Source organism: Amphiprion ocellaris, chromosome 1 (genome assembly GCF_022539595.1).
Source record: "Amphiprion ocellaris isolate individual 3 ecotype Okinawa chromosome 1, ASM2253959v1, whole genome shotgun sequence".
NCBI lineage: Eukaryota > Metazoa > Chordata > Actinopteri > Pomacentridae > Amphiprion > Amphiprion ocellaris.
Window position 1 is genome coordinate 38956975 of NC_072766.1, and position 17223 is coordinate 38974197.

At 40.8% G+C, this 17223-nt stretch overlaps 1 protein-coding gene across 1 annotated transcript in view; it reads left to right on the forward strand.

Moving 5' to 3' along the window:
• Positions 1 to 17223, forward strand: part of LOC111575341 (protein kinase C-binding protein NELL1) — a 345892-nt gene that overhangs the window by 258340 nt on the left and 70329 nt on the right. Inside the window, exon 14 of the mRNA XM_055013217.1 lies at positions 3390 to 3512. Within this exon, the coding sequence (XP_054869192.1) occupies positions 3390 to 3512 (123 nt within the window). The remainder of the gene's footprint in view (positions 1 to 3389; positions 3513 to 17223) is intronic.

Consider the following 17223-nt stretch of genomic DNA (forward strand, 5'->3'; position numbering starts at 1 on the left):
TTAGTAGGACGAAGGGCTGGTTGGTTTCATAGACCAGCAGAGCAACTTTCTCCCAGAAGACCGGTGTTTGGGTTCCATGCTGGACGAAAGACCATCAGCCTCAGAATTCAGTTCCATTTTCTGTCGTTTACTTTCATCCTTCACTTTTAGGTTTTTCTCTTTCGATTTCTGGTGCAGTTTAGGCACCAAAACTACACTTTTAAACACTTTCACATGCTAGAAGCTTTGGAAAGGTTTAGCACCAAAATTACTTGGTTAGGGTTTGGAAAAATGGCATGGCTAGCATTAGAATATGACTTATTACATGTTTGAAGCGTCTCCTCTGTTTTCTGGGTTACCAGAGTGACACATCTCACCTTGTCTGATGTTGTTGATTGGAACACCAGTGAAGCAGTAAAATACGTGACAAAGATGCATCGATTAGAAACATATTTGTGATACAAACCTAATCTGGCAGACAATCCCTCCAAACTAAACTGAGAATGCAGTTCTCAGTTACTGTTGAGAATGGTATAGAAATGTGGTTTTGTGGAGCCTGGGTTGTTCTTTGCAGCTTAGGAATTACATTTTCCTGCATGTGGTCCATTCACCCAATGTTTGAGGCAGTTGAGGTGAGCAATTGTAAAACTTCATAAAGGTGGTGTTTGTACAATTAGGTGAACAATAGAATTGGAAACTGCCTCAGGACTGTGGACCTTTGGGAGTCACCAGGTTCAATGTGTCTCTTAGTTTATAGCTGATTTATTTCAGATGGTACATGTCTTGTATATTATAATCTAATTGACACTCAGAGAATATTGTGGTGCAAGATCACTGAATGAGCTCTGAAGCTGGAGATTCATTCCAAGTTCCCCCCCCCCCAAAACAAATAAATACAATTAAACATTCATGCAAGCTACTAATGCAACATAATGCATTTTTCTGCTGCACACTGGTGACCTCAGTATGTTCACAACTCAGTATGAAACGCGCTGCAGTGTTATAAGTCACTGTGTAACCACATTATTATCTAAACTTTTCAGAGCCAACTTTTAAGGCTGCAGGCGTTGAGGATTTTATACATAAAACAAACATTTTCATTGGAACACTCCTCAGAAATTCTTCAAGGTCTCCGGCAGCATCAAAGTCTGAGTGAAATTAGGTATCTTTCGCTGAAAAGCAGAGTCAAACTTTTGCTATGCAGCTAACTTTCCTGACTCACACTGGCAGAGCAGTTAGATGGGATTACTCCTCAGTGCAAGGTCTCCGAGCGGCGGCTGATCATGCACCACCTGCACCACTAAACCCACCACTTCCCCCCTCTGGCCTCCAGCAAACAGCGAACTTATAAAAGTCAAGAGAGCAGTTCACGGTACCCTGCAGAATACGAAACGCCGACCCTGAGACTGTACTGTATGTACGGCATCATGTAGCGTGTTAGTAGTAAGTCAGCATTTCACAGTTCAAACCAGTCTGGCCGTATTTTCATACTGCTGACCTTGCACAGTTTTCTGTAATAAAATTGCCTCTCAGTTTTACGGTCGTAAGGTTTATGCAGCCCATTGACGACCATGTAACGCTCAGCTCAAGGATAAGAGAAATGCCAAAATTGCTCTTCCAAGGTTTTGACATGACTCCAGTCCTGCTCTCTGTCAATGTGATGCTCTTTTCTGCAGAGTGATGGATCCTCAGTCATCCAAAGACTTTCAACCAGGAATTAGCCGTTTAAATTTTCTCAATGTTGCTTTGGTTTTGACAAGTTATATTAACTGGATGAGGAAGGTCATAGCCATACATTATACTACAAAAAAGAAGCACCAGATGTATTTATCACACATGATCTGGCATATCTGGAATTAATTATCTCCCCTGTGTTATCTGTGTTTGCGTTATTTCATTCCCTTTGTGATATAAGGAGTGCTGGAGACGTTCTTCTTGTCTCATTACCGGGATAAAGAGCGCTGATGGCAGTGAGCAGGTTTGCAGTGAAGGTGTCACTGGTGTTACAGTAAGGGAGAAGATAATTGAGCTATTTTTTTTTTATATCTTTCCCATGTTTTGTCCTCGCAATCAAAAAGCTCTCCTGGCTCTGGAAAACACCAGCTGCCATTTACTGATATTACATCGGGGCAGAGTGAGAAACTGCAATGTTTCAAGCAGCCATTTTCCATTAGCAGGTGTAGAATTAGCGGGGTCGGTCCGGGCCATTTCAGATGGCGATGTTGCTCTGCCGTCTCAGATTTTGCTCAGAGTGTTTCGTTTTTCGGAGCTGAATTCTGAGAATTTCAGATGTTCTCAGACCTGAGTGTTTTTGTGTGTTCACAATCAAAAAAGCATTTTACCTGAAAAATCCTTTTAGAGGTTCAATATCTCCAGAAAAAAAACTTCCACAATCATGAAATTTGTTGAACGCACACATGAGATTGTTTCCACTGGATCCCAATGATTAAATAGCTCAAGGAGAGGCCACAATTTTCATTACTGGCCTTTGAAAAAGTCCAACTTTTTCAACTGAAGGAGGTACTGTGACTTCAGAAATTTCTTGTAAGTGTATGTACATATATATGCGTATATATGTATCCTGCTAAAAATTCAGTCTTTAGCTGACATTCCACCAACCTTTGACGCCTCTAGCATTAGAAGAATTTGATGTGTGGCATGTATACCTGTGAATTCACCAAATTTCAAGGCTGCAGGAGTTTCTGGAGAGGTATTACAACAGCTTCCCAGGTAAGACGCTTTTTTTAGCGTGAAAATAGAAAAATACCCAGGACTGAAAATGTGTGAAATTCTCAAAATTCAGCCAAAGTATTTTACAGAGCTCTGTGTCCGACTCCAGAGACGACATCTATGGAGACTGAACAAAATCCGAGACAACACAGCAACATGTTTTCTGAATTCTGTCAGAATCGACACGGATGACCTTGTGTTCTGAAACCTTCTAGAAAGCTCAACTTGTTTACATGATAGTGTAGATGTTAGGAGTGTGTGTGCTTTTTGATGCTGTGTCTCAGTAGTCACCAAGCCAACATCATTAAGCTAATTGATCAGTCATCACACCTGGCATGTATCAGCTGTTGCTCGGTCCAGCTCTACCACTGAAGGTGGTTTTAAAGTGAAACTAGGCTGGAAAAGGTGCTTTTGCAATCTTTTGAAGTCACCTTCATGTTACAGGATCCACTTCAAATCCAGTGTGAGCGTGCCAAGCAGAACAGGTGGCTGTTGACAGAAGAAAAGCTCAGCGTTGGCCTCATATTCTCAGCCAGCTAGCTGGTTCACCATCCTCTCATAGTGGAGCCTCCGTGGTCCTCTCAGCTCAAAAGGACAAATGACCTGTTCTTCTTTTGCACAACAAAGACACAAATACACACAAAGGGAGACTGAAGAGTTCCTCTCTTTTTCTTCCACAGAGCATGACGAGTGCGCCAGTGGCCAAAATTTGTGTGACGACAACGCCATCTGCACAAACACCATCAGAGGACACCTGTGCACCTGCAAGCCGGGCTACGTGGGCAACGGCACCATCTGCAGAGGTAAGCTCCTGCTCCTGGAACAGCCCTCCAGACACACAAACAGCGACCCGAGTCTTCCTCCGCTTCCTCTGACGGCGGCTCATCCTCTGCTCTGCAACAACACGGTTCACTCCTCCTTCGCATCACCTAACCGGGCAGCAGCTGCCACAGAGGTGATGAAAATTGATTGTGGAACAGTTTCAGCCTGTTTTCTGCACATGTGCTCCCTCCGTCCCTGCTCCCTGTTGACCCGCCGCCCAGCCCAGGCTCATTGCCTGGTTGGCCCCAGAGCATCGTACAGATGGAGAGCACAATTCAGAAATTATTTTATATCAAGTGTGTTTTCTGTATAAAAATAACAGATAAACGGTGCACAGTTTTGTGCGAGAAATTTAGTTTTTTAACCCTCTGAACTCCAAGCAGTTTTGGGGAGTTTTTTGGCTCCTGTCACATTTTTACTCATGATAGGCTCATTTTTCACTGCAATGTAAAGTCCTGCACCTCTATAGAAACAGCACAACCATGACTAGAATAGGAGGAGGATGAAAACTGTCTTTTGAGCTGTATAAAACTGTTATAACACTGTTGATTATAAATGAAAACATTTCAAAATTAAAAAATGTTAACAGTGATCAAAATGTACAGCAGAACTCAGGTGTCGTCATTACTGGGGGAAAAAAAAAACTGGTGGCTCAACGTTTCATTTCTCTGATTATTCTTTTTACAAAAATTTTAAAAAACTGGAATCTTTATGTCCAGAATTTTCCATGTGCCCAGAGTTGTTGCCAGTATTGAGAGAGAAAAGTTGTCTCTACGTACTGGTTTACTACTTAAATTTTTAATTTTCCTCCATGCTTGTCTGCTTGCATAAACACTGCTTGCAGTTCAGCCACAAAGTCCCTGATTTTTATTTTTTTTTCGCCATGTGACTGTTGGTCACAGCTAAGTCACTAATGTTTTTACAGTTGCAACAAGGAGTGCAGATTTTTTACATTTTTTACAGAATCTGGTTACCATGAACTATGTTTTGTTTTGTTTTTTTACATGAGACATGCAGAGTAAAGTAATTTTGATGAAATATCACTATTTTAAGCTTGGATTATGTTACTTTTCCTAAAAAAAACAAACCAAAAAAAAGGAATGCAGAACATTTATTTTCCAGTTTTTACAGTTTCTGGTTCTAATAAAAGGTATATTTTTGACTTTTTTTGAAACAAACATCATGCATTTTAAACTCCTACAGAGTTTTGGGGTTCAGAGGGTTCCAATCATAAAATTACACAAAACAACACTTACACATTTAAAAAAATTCTGATGTTTAATGTCTGTCTGCTGTCCTGGGATGCCCAAACTTTTGCAAACATCTCTTCATATCCACAAAAAAATCTAATGTCTTTGTAAGAGCCTCCATTCATCTTGATGCATCGACCATTACAGTGAGCAAATAGCCTCCTGGTGTTTTCTCCAGTGTTGTTATGCTACAGTAAAGTACTCGCTGCAACTATGGATTTACATTTGCTGACATTTACTGTGCTCAAACAATAGTTCCTGGTGGTGCGCTGTCATCTTCAGAAAATGAAACAGGGATTAAATCAGAGTGTTAGTGTGCCTCAATAAAAGAAAATTATTAAATCCTTAAATGGATAATTAACGTGGCGCAGTTGGCATTCACTTGACAGAAGGTTTTATTTAAGCGTCAAGATAACATATTCTTTGTTAAACAGAATGTGTGGTTTTGAATGAGCAGCTTTGCCTGTCAGTCATGAGGAAGCAGAGGTGGTGTGAGGTGAGGGAAGAGGGTTTGTAAAGGAATCAGAGTGCAGTCGCTGCGGTCAAGAGTCCTGCTGCCGACACTGAAATGACTGTAGGTTAAGCTATTTAAATGTCAGAACACTTTCTATACTATCCAGCCGTGCTACAGACACTTTCTCACGGTTTTTGCTTTAATATCAGTCGTGCTGTTCGAAACCAACAGCAGCACTTCACAGGTGTGAGGGAGCAGTGAAATGTCATTACAGCAGAAGTGACAGCTTTTCTAAGTGCTGAGCCTTCAGTCGGAACACAAAGTGACAGTTCCAGTATTTTGGAGCACAGTGGTGCCTTTTTGACAGCTGCTCCACACAGATTCTAATGTCCTACGAGGAGCAGAAATGAACCGAACATTGTGTAATTCCACAACTGCGCTGTGGCCAATTTGTCTAAAAACAAAAAAGTTTTGAGCGTCCTGCTTTAACTTTGCAACCTTGAAGCTGGGTTTTAGATAGTTGTCACAGTCAATGTGAACGTCTTGCCAGTAAACTATGGCTTTGGGCCACAACTTGTCATTTCTCACTGAATGACCAATTCAGAAATGGCATCCTTAATAAACTGTTATTGAACAACAGGAGTCAATTCTCCTCAGATCTGCAGCAGGAGTGAGTTATTGCTTCTTTATTATGCCAAAACCTTCTGTTCAGGAGAAGCTCGCCTTTGTTTTTCTTATTTATGAACTTCAACAATGAAATAGGGGGGGAAAAAAGCACTAAATTACATTTATATAGTCACAAGAAAAGCAAATTGGAAGCTTGTAGTGCCATTTGTTTCTCTGTTGTAGCTGGTGATCCTCTGGTTTTATTAATGTGGGTGAATGTGGCCGTTTACTTGCCCTCTGACGTTCTTCGGTGCGTTCCTGCTGGTGCACACTCTGGTTGTGGATCCATTCATGCGTCCACGCAGCTGCACGCTGTATGGAGTATATTTAACTGCACGTTTGCACAAAGGGCCGCCCCACTGGGACGACTGCTGCGGGTTCACATCAGATAAAACGGGACAGTCGATAACAGTCCGTGTAGGGTCCTTGTAGAGTCTGAGGAGACTCGTTAGAGGGTTGGCAGCTTCTGCGAGCCAGAGGAACGCCACGGCTTCGTGGTCCCTGATGTACCACAAACACCACGAGGGTCTGTCATCAGAGCTGCAGAAATAGGAGTGTCACCCTGGGAGCTGGACTCGGCCGTCCACCTGAGTATTAACGGTCATGCGTACACTGGAGGCAGCGAGCCAAAGACAGAGGAAGCACACTTCAAGTCTCAACATCGGAGCAATCAAGAAGTCTCTCGAGATACAGGATCTTTCAGATAACAGACACCTGGACACACATGAGGCAAGACAAGGCAGAGAAACAGATCTCACGGATATTAGAGTTGTGCTTTGCAGCCAGTTACATTTTGAGGGTATATTTTGTACGAAATTTCCTGGTTGGCGTTTTTAAAGCTCATATGCAATATGTCAGCAGAGGGATATTACATTACAATTTGAAAGAATATAGGAAAGCGAAGTGATATTAAGAGCCTTTTCCCCTGGGCTCCACAAAATGACACTACACTGCATTCTCAAATGTGTTTAAAAGTGTCATTTTGTTTAGAAATGAACATAATTTGGGACCAGTGACGTAGACCAGCAGACCATCTTTTTCCCAGAAGACCAGCGTTTGGGTCCCATGACAGACGACAGACCATCAGCCTCAGAATTAAGTTTAGTTTTCTGTCTTTCCCTTTTGGTTTTTCTCTTTCTGGTGCAGTTTAGGCACCAAAACTACATGGTTAAATTTAGAAAAATATCACAGCTTTTTGAACATTTTCACATCTTAGAAGCTTGGGAAATGTTCGGCACCAAAATTACTTGGTTAAGGTTTGGGGAAAATGCCATGATTAGCATTACAATGAGACTTCTATTACATGTTGGAAGTTCTGAGTTACCAAGGTGACACAGCTCACCCGGTCTAATGTTATTGATTGGCTTTAAGGGAGCACCAGTGAAGCAGTAAAATACATGACAAAGATATTTTGATTAGAAACATATTTGTGATACAAACCTAGTCTGGCAGAAAATATGTTTCCCTCCAAACTTAATTGAGAATGCAGTTCTCAATTACAGTTGAGAGCTGTATAGGAATGTCATTTTGTGACAAAGCTTCAGCGATGTTGCAGCAAGACATAGCAGAGAAATAGATCTCATGGATATTAGGGTTGTGTTTTGCAGTGTTGTGACTCAGTCTGTCAGCAGAGGGGATGATGATCAGGCAGCTTTGTCAAACATGTAGTCAAAAATCAATTCTGAATCAAAAGTTGGAGTCATCAAAAAGTTTTCAAGAACGAGTCTTTAAGCAGTCTTCAGAGTCTGATATGAATAATGTTTATTCAAAATAGAGGCTGTAAGAAGAATCATGAGCAAAATGTCGTGATTTTAACTGTCTACACAAAGTATTACATCGTCTTATATACCTATGCAAACTTCTCCTGAACACTTCTCCTCTGTTCTGGAAAGCCACAACCCATCATCTTAAGACCCAATCAGGATGCATATGATGTGATCGTATCAAAAGTTTAACCACCTCCTCTTTTTTTGTTTCTGGTAGGTTAGCATTGACCTTGGTTTGAACTCATGAGTGCAGATGAAATCTCAACGCCTTGTATGGGTTTCCGTTGGGCTGCGATTTTCACAGGATTATTTTGTGTATGCATAAATTCAGTTGACACATTAGGTTTTCCGATCTTATCATTGCTTGTTCTAAAATCTGATTTACACACCTACCCATTTACCTATTCGTCTAATTTAACATTTGTTCAATCTTAAAATGCCACAACAGCGGCCAGCTACATTTAGTATATAACTTTAAGGTTGGCATTTCTGAGCTCATATACAATATGTCTAAAACTGTGTTGTAACATATTGAGTTTTGCATATGTATAATTTAGAATTTAAACTATTGTTACAATAATACATCTTGACCAGTAAAAACATACCACTATAATCACAAGTGCAGAATAGAATTTAATAGCTTTATTGTCGTCATACATGGGGGCATGACGAAAATATAAATAGCTTCCACTGGACGGTGCATTGGTAACGAGCAATAAGAAATAAAATATCAACATTAAATAATAAAATCAAATGTACATATAAAATAAGACAATATTAAAAATGACATCATATACAAAAGAGGCCAGTTATATACAATATGGGAGGTAAGTGAAATGAAATAATAACGAATAAAGTAGAATAAATATGGTCAGGAAATTGCACGTAAGCAGCATTTGAACCATTAAAAGTGACACTGTGCATTCAGCAGCATAAAAAAGAGCTCTAAATAAATTACATAGTTAGTAAACTCACTGTTTAAGAAGTTCCAAGTAGTCACTGTCTGAGTTAAATTTGTAGTCGAAAAGTAGGATGATATGACTGAAATGCAGCCCTACTTATGTCTAGTGCTTCATTTGTAAATAAAGGGATCCCACGAGCCGGCAAGAAGCTCTTTCATGTGATTCTCATGACTGCATGCATATGCTTGGCTGCTGTCCAGGAGATAAGACTATCATTACGCTTAATTAGGCTTGGATTTTCCAACCCACTTACACATAATCTCAGTAAACTTACAGCAAAATGTATTCCATCTTGGGATGTCAGCTGCCGTGAAGGAGCCGACATCATGCGATGAGACTGGTCCTCATGGGCCACCTATTCCCAACATCTGCAGTTTGCAACGCTGCAATCTCTGCAAAATGTTGTGTTTGTTGCTGGTTCGTCTGATATCTGGATTTAGTTCTATTAATAACCAGCTTGAAAGCAGGTCACAATCAAAATTCCTTTGTTTGCTGGGTTGCATTTGGAGATATGTTGTTATTTCACCTCATCTTGCAGAGGTAAGATTTAAAACATGTTCTAGTTTGACCCTCTTTGTAATTTTCCACCGTGACTTCACACTCATTAGGTCATGTTCTGAATCTGCACTGCTGCTCGTCACCCTGAAAGCTCATAATAATGTCATAATTAGAAGGACAGGATGCAGGAAAGCATGTAAGTCATACAGATGTCACGCCCTGCTGCAGGTGGACGTCTACATGTGTGTGATGAGGAATGAGTGCATAAAGGGGGAAGCGATAGATGAAGAGAAGGACAGCAAAGGGAAGAAAGTGAGGCAGGATGTTAATGCAAAGAGAGAGGAAGAAAATAACAGGATGGAATAAAAAAGAAGTCGGTGTCAGACCTTCTACGCATCTGTAAAACATGCATTAGGATGGGCAGCAGGTAGGAGGCAGGCCGAGGGAGAGATCAATATAATTTGCAAAGTGCCTTCCACATGGTTTCAGCCTCTGGGTTGTATCCAGGCTCGTGCTACACACACACACACACACACACACACACATGAGGAAAATATAGAAATTGAACTGCAGCATTACCTACCGATTTTTCACTCTGGAAGTCATGGGCAATGTGAAAATTATAGAACAGAGAGGCGGGTGTCTGGAACAATGTGTAGAATATAAATTATGGAACAGAAATACATAGAAATTACTCAACGCGGTGGAAAGACTCCACTTATTTCCATGCTGACATCTAAAATGCACTTAATGGTAAATGGGAACCAGCATTACATGAGTTTAACTGCACATTACGTGACTGGTGAACACTTGATTCCAACCATCAGCTTCATTATGCAGCTGTATCATGCTGTGCTGTTTTTTTTTCAGCCTTTTCTTGATATTTTTCTTGCAAGGATCGGCTCGGTGAGGTCAGACCCTGGTGTCAGGCGATATTTCATCCCAGCAGAATAGGTGCAAACTAGGGAAATCTCAATTGTTGTATTAAAAGGCTGAATATAAGGGGTTGTAGCCCAAACCTGAAGATTTAGCTCCAGCTAATATGTGATCAGTTCTGTGCAGAGGCCACTCATGACAGCATCAATCCCGCTCAGTGATGGTATTTGTCAGAAGCAGGCAGGGAAATACTTTTTAATAACGTCATTAAAACTTCCTGCGTCTTACCTATCCTATGCTGGCCAATTAGTATTATGTGAGCAGGGAGTTGGAGGAATCTGTCTCTATTTTCCCCTCCCCCTGAGATCTCATTACTGTGTGATGGCGACAGTGTTGGCCAATCGACCTGTGCCTCCCATCTCATTCCCCTCATACATCACCGCTGCCCTCTCAGGAATAAGGGAATTAGTCTGAGTGTGACTGCAGCTCCTCAGCCTGTCCCTGCTAATGTTAATAAGACCAAAAAAAAAGTGTGTTTAGGCCGCCGTGAGAAATGAGTCTGCAGCAGACTGGACACGACTGGGTTTCAGAGGCAAAAATGTGTGAAAAATGTGTTAAAGCTGAACATGATGCACATTAAAGCAAACATACTGTATATAAATTCCACTAGTGCGCGTCGGTTGGTTTTCAGTGACAGAGCATTTTATTTGCGCAGGTATAATTTGATCTTTTGTATTTGTTTGGTCTAGGAGCATGGCAAGGACACCTGCACATATGGCTCTGAACACTCAGTGACTAAAACAGAAAATCTCTCATTGACTAAATCCTCTTAGATCCCTGTCTGTTGTGATGTCATAGCTTACAGGAGCCTGATGCACTTGGAAAAGAAATTCAGACCAATTGTCACCACTTTAAACAAATGCATAAATGCAAGATAAAAATTCTTCTTTTGTGATTTATATAAACCTCTTTAGTTGAGGACAGTTGATATAATAATGTTGGTAATAGCATCAACTTGATATTGTGTATAATTTAAACTCAAATTTCTGCATTAGTCGTTGTAACTTACTGAAATTGGCTTGATAACCTAATTTTTTCTCCACCTTATGATGCTTACAGTGTGTGTTAGAGAACCTGTAGGCTGAAAAATATGCTATAAAAGATATTTCAAGATGTTTATGAAGTCTTTTACAAATAAATTCCACAAAAACAATGAATGAATTTGCAAGTGGATAGAAACAAGAAAAGCACTCAGAGAGCGCAGTACTCGGCCAAGGCTGCTCAGTCGTATGATTTCTGATGGATAAGTCCAGATAAGTCTGCAGCAGTTGATTTGTAGTAGGATCGCAATCATGTGATCGTCAGCAGGCAGCTGACTTAGTGTTCACTTGTTGTCATAGTTACAGGAGACGTTGTGCCGCTGTCTCAAAATGATACAGAAATCTTTAGCAAATCTGTGGATCCAGACTATAAGCTGCATCACTGCCAAAATCTAATCACTTGGTGCTTGTGTCATTTCTGACCTTCCCTGAAAATTGCTTCCAAATCCGTTGGTTCGTTTTTGAGTAATGTTGCTAAGAGACAAAGAGACGGACAAGCATATGCCGGTCGTTACATAACTCTGCCGTGTTCCTTGACAGTAATAAACAAGTTTAATTGGACAAATCAGCACAGCTAGCGAGGGCTTTTCATATTAAAATTTTGGGGAGAATTTATGGGGGGGGGTGTTGCCTTCAGGATTTGAATATTGTGAGCTGAAATATGCAATTACAGTTCATTATAGAGAAGAGTGTGAGTTAATGGATTTCTTCAAAACTATTACATGAACCAAACAAAACAAAACAAAAAAAAAACTACTGAACGCTAATTGGAGCGAGTTAATTTTTAAAATGTTTGTCACACTTTTCATAATCGTGGTAATTAACTACGAAACACACAAAAACAATTTATGAGTAATCAACTTGTTTTTATATTGCCAATGTTTAAGTACGCGTTAAATAATAATACTCTTGATTGCAAATGAAAAAGTAATTCCCACAACTCAGTATAGTTAGTTGGTTGAACATAATCTCATTAGAAGTAACTCAAAAATACTCATGCAAACAGTTTTTTATTGAGCCCAAGCATTATTTTTTAGAGTGTAAACACCTTTTTCACCATTTGGCACTAGGATTTGTGGTATTTAATTGCAATTTAAATGAAAGGACCTACAGTTGTAGAGCAAAAGTTTGCGACTCACTGCGTCTATTTACATTAGAGTCATATGTGAGTGATCCTGTATTATGTCTAGTTTACAGTTACATCCCTACAGCTTGAATATTGATGCTTGTTGTAGGAAGTTAACTGATTCTGAGCTTTTGTCACCTGGAGGATATCCTCAGAAAAATGACAGCATTAGTCATTTGGTTGAAAAAATACCTCTTTTCGTGATAAGAAACCTTGTGGGTTGTGTGAATAATGGCTGTTTTCTCTCAGTAGCAGTGCAAATATGGTGTGATGTTGTTGTATTACTGCAAAACGTCTTCAGGAGAAGATCGTAATGGATCCCTAGACATCCCAACAGAAGCTGCATCAACTATTACAGTGTATAATTAAAAAGAGACCTTCTTTTATTCAGCAGAGTCACAAGGTTTCTGCTAAAAGGCTCCTATCTGATGCTGGAGCCACTTGCAGTTACCAGATATGGACTCCTGACATCCCAGTGCTCCCATTACAGTCTTGCTATCGTTGGATTACTAAGCAAACCTGTACAGAAAGGAATGTAATATAAACAAACATTATTTATTAAGAATATTATCTATGACATCTTAGGAAAAGAAAATATGTACATTAACCTAAATTAAAAATTGGAAGAAATAAAAATGTAGCAAATAATAAATTATTACATTGAACCTCGGCTCTGCTCCCTGGTAATTAGTTCAGTCCGCATAATATTATAGTTAGCTTTGGCTATATGAGGCCATATATTGTCGAGATTACTCCCCACAGAGGTGGCTTCCGGAAATCGCAGTTTCCATTTTGTACACTTGCATGAATCCATGTTTAGATGCAATGCACTTATGTTTTTAGAGGTTAGGTTTACAAACATCATTGCAATTTATCAAGCTTAATAAACAGCTTCAGCAGCTTCAAGTCACAGGTTGCAGCTCTGGAAGTAGCTGCAAATAAACAATACACAAGAGAAGCACTACCCAGCTGGGTTAGTAGGACAAAAAGACTACAACGAGATGAACTACAAGCTAGCACATAAACTAAACCTTACTGCTGTTTCTGACATAAAACTTGGAAAGAAGTACCAGAGGGATAGCTCCATTTCATCTTCTCATCCAAGTTGTGAACATTGACACCCGCTTTGACACATTATGCAACCTTGTGTAATTTGCGGGGCTTCACACAATTTATGTAGTCGACATATTGGGCCGCTCGTCTCTGAGCTTTGGAAAATACGACTGCATAAGTGGCTCAATAGGGAGCTGTGCAAAGTCTGATAAATGACCTCAGCTGGTGTCACTTAAGTCAGCGTTGGCAGCGGATGAGGAATACAGGTTTGAAGGGACTAAAAATTACAAAAAACAGGCATTTGGAGTTAGAAAAAGTGAACTACCCATTCCTTTGTAGCTCAAAACTTGTCTCTGCTCGAGGTGACATTAACTGCTACAAGGCTAACATACCTGAATCTTCAATCAAACTGTAATATATAAAAGATACAAAAGTATACCAAAGTGTGGGGTCATCCAGACAATTTCATGTTTCCCATGAAAACTCACACTTTTATTCATGTGCTAACATAATTGCACAAGGGTTTTCTAATCATCAATTAGCCTTTCAACACCATTAACTAACACAATGTAGCATTAGAACACAGGAGTGATGGTTGCTGGAAATGTTCCTCTGTACCTCTATGGAAATATTCCATTAAAAATCAGCTGTTTCGGGCGCCCGTATAGCTCAACACATTGAGCGGGCGACTCATGTACAGGGGCTGGTCCCCGACGCAGCTGGCCCGGGTTCGATTCCCGCTCGCGGCCCTTTGCTGCATGTCTTCCCCCGACTCTTCTCCCCTGTTTCCTGTCTCTCTCTCACTGCGCCTATCCAATAAAGCCGACAAAAAGGCCAAATCCCAGCTGACTCGGGCGAAGGCAGGGAACACCCTAGACAGGTCGCCAGTCTGTCACAGGGCTACATACAAAGACAAACAAGCACTCTCACATTCACACCTACGGGCAATTTAGAGTAATCAATTAACCTCAGCATATTTTTGGACTGTGGGAGGAAGCCGGAGTACCCGGAGAAAACCCACGCATGCACAGGGAGAACATGCAAACTCCATGCAGAAAGATCCCGGGAAAGCCGGGACGCGAACCAGGGACCTTCTTGCTGCAAGGCGAAAGTGCTAACCACTACGCCACTGTGCAGCCCGCATGTGAGTCCCTCCCTTTGAAATTCTTAGCGCAGCTCGCATTCATAAACAGACCAAAAGTAACCTCCCATACTGTGAAAAATAAAGCGCAGTCTGGAGCATTCAGTTGGTGTCTCCAAAAAAGTATAACGAATTTATGTGCACTCATTTACTGCTGTTTTGCGACTCACCACTGGTACTTCTTTTCCACTCATGTCTGTTTCACACCCCAAACTGGAGCTCACCGTTTTGTGGAAACAGATACACATGGAGTGGAGGCAATGAGATTTGGGGAAGTGACGATAACAATACACGACTCTTGTGTTCACAACCGTTCTGGGGAACTGTGGCTGATGCACACATTTGTGTTTGATTTGAGATGCAGTTGTTCTGTCGACATCTAGTGGTCATGAGTGTCGCATATAGATGTTAATTCAAGGTAGTGATTGATTTTTGTATGCAGAACAACCCATAAACAAAATCATTACAAACTATTTGATATTTAATTTGTAGTAAATGTTCTAAATACAAATACTGTCACTGATATAAATATCACTCTCTAGAGTTAAGGGGAACTCCACTAATTTATCCATATGAACAGCCCTCTTACGTTAAAAATAGTTAGTTGATGACTTCATGATAGGGAAATATTATTTTGCTTTAAAGAACAGAGGAAAAACATCTAAGCATCTCAGGCAGGGACCTCATCTGGATTTAATTCAATATAATCTTTTTCTATTATAAGATTGTTGTATGTAGTATAAAAAAAACATATTGCAACACTTTTGTGCCTTCATTGACAATAAGATCTACAACAATATGAGGAAAACAGATAGATTCAACCTAAACCAGGGGTACAATTATCGCTGGATAACTGGTTGAACATGGATTGTACATCTATTGGATGATAAAGCCAAAGGTGTGAGTTGTCCTTGTTAGTATACAAGTGCTACACCCCCAATATCATGTCAGAAACAAAGTAAAATAGACCTTTCTTAAAGTTACACAGAAACAGGCACAAAAAGAAAAACATAAAAACCAGAACAAACACCTGTGCACTCCAGCCCCACTTTATATTCTTTAATTGTTTGCCATCCTCGAGCTGAGACACACCTGTTCCAGCTGCATTCTGCTGGACAACGTTTGAAAAACCCATTTTATACTAGACATTACCTCACTTGAGTATACATACTGATTTTATACCGTTTTGTCTTTTTTGACCCGTCGTGTCTGTTGGTCATCAGGCGCCCATTTTTAATGATTATTATTGTTGTGTTTATTATTTGTATGCCCTATGTGACTTTACACACATTTGCTGCGAACGACTCCGGCTAAGGTCATGATATTGATTCAATGCTCTTATCTTCTTTACCTTCGCCTCCTTGTATACACACACTGCACATGGTGATGCCCCAATACTCACCCGCGAGGATTTGATTTGTCGGAGACCAGCGGATTACTGCCAGGGTGAACCTATTAGATTTCCCCTGATAGGCTCCTGTAACGGATGTGCGATGTGGCTTCAGCGCGACTCTCAGCGGGGTGATTCCAACCCCTCCACGGCTGGATCTTTGCCTCGGTGATCTCTGGGGAGGCTCTGGGAGGCCAGACACATTCGCCACAATCAGTCAGTCTACCACAGCCGACCTACTTCTGCTCTCTCGCTGACTGAGTGGTGATTATACCTCACATTTCTTTTCTATTACGGGAGAGTAATTACGGCTAATATTGTTGCTACAGCAATGCTATGCCCCTTCGGTGACTATTAACGACACAATAGATTTGCCTGCTGCTGATACTATGCAAACAGACAATAGACGGAGAAGCGCTGCTATGGTGGCTATTGTAGCTTGTTCTGCTTCAGCCTTACTGCAGGTTTAAAAGCACAATTTAAGTTAAAGTTGTTGAATTTGAAATGATTGTCTTCACTGCTGCTTGCAGAGATTTTCAAATGCAAAGTTTTTGATTCAAGCAAGCTGGAAAACCACTTGCTGTTGACATATGTGGGTTTAAATTTAACTCCATACCTTCCTTACTGGTTTACAGCCACCCCCATTCCATCCTGCTGTAACTGGGCTTATTACAGGGGCACCTCTATCTCGAGAGCCCATTTCACTGCAATTGATTGCCTGGACTGACTGGAAATAAGAAGAAGCGAAGGGTTAAGACTCCCTCTACCTTTACTTATCCTTTCTCCACCCCCTCCCTTTGTATTGCAGTTCTCTTTGGGGAGAAAAAAGGCGACCATTATGTCATCTCCCTCAGAGGATAATAAATGGGCCACAATAGTTCAATCAGAGCACGGTATAAGATTATAGATCAGCATTGTTCTCGCTGCCAGCCTAATGATCAGCGGCCTATTGCAGAGCCTTTGTCAGCAGCAGAATGAGTGAGCTAATCTTGTTAATGGCCCGTTTCATTCCCTAGGACTGGTTTGTATAGACAAAGGGGCTTTAAATAGAGAGGATTTGAGTAGTGAGTCTAAACAGAGGACAAAGGCATTGACTCATGCTTTTCTCATTTCGCTATCGGAGCTAATCATAGAGAAACCATGTTGCAACCAGCTAACAGCAAGCAGTGAAACCCAGGCTAATGTATTCAGAGAGATAGAGGGAGGGGGTGTTTGCTGTAGGGAAAGGAAAAGAGGAATAAAGCAGGGGGGGTGGGGGGATTCAGCCTTCATTTCCTCTACAAGTCGGAAGCATTTAATTTTCTGTTTACATAATTATTGCTCCCCTTCATCCCTTTTTGATAGGAACAACACATGTAGTGGTTTTGCTGCTGTGTAGTTTTGTGCTAGAGGGCATAGTGTTTTACAGCA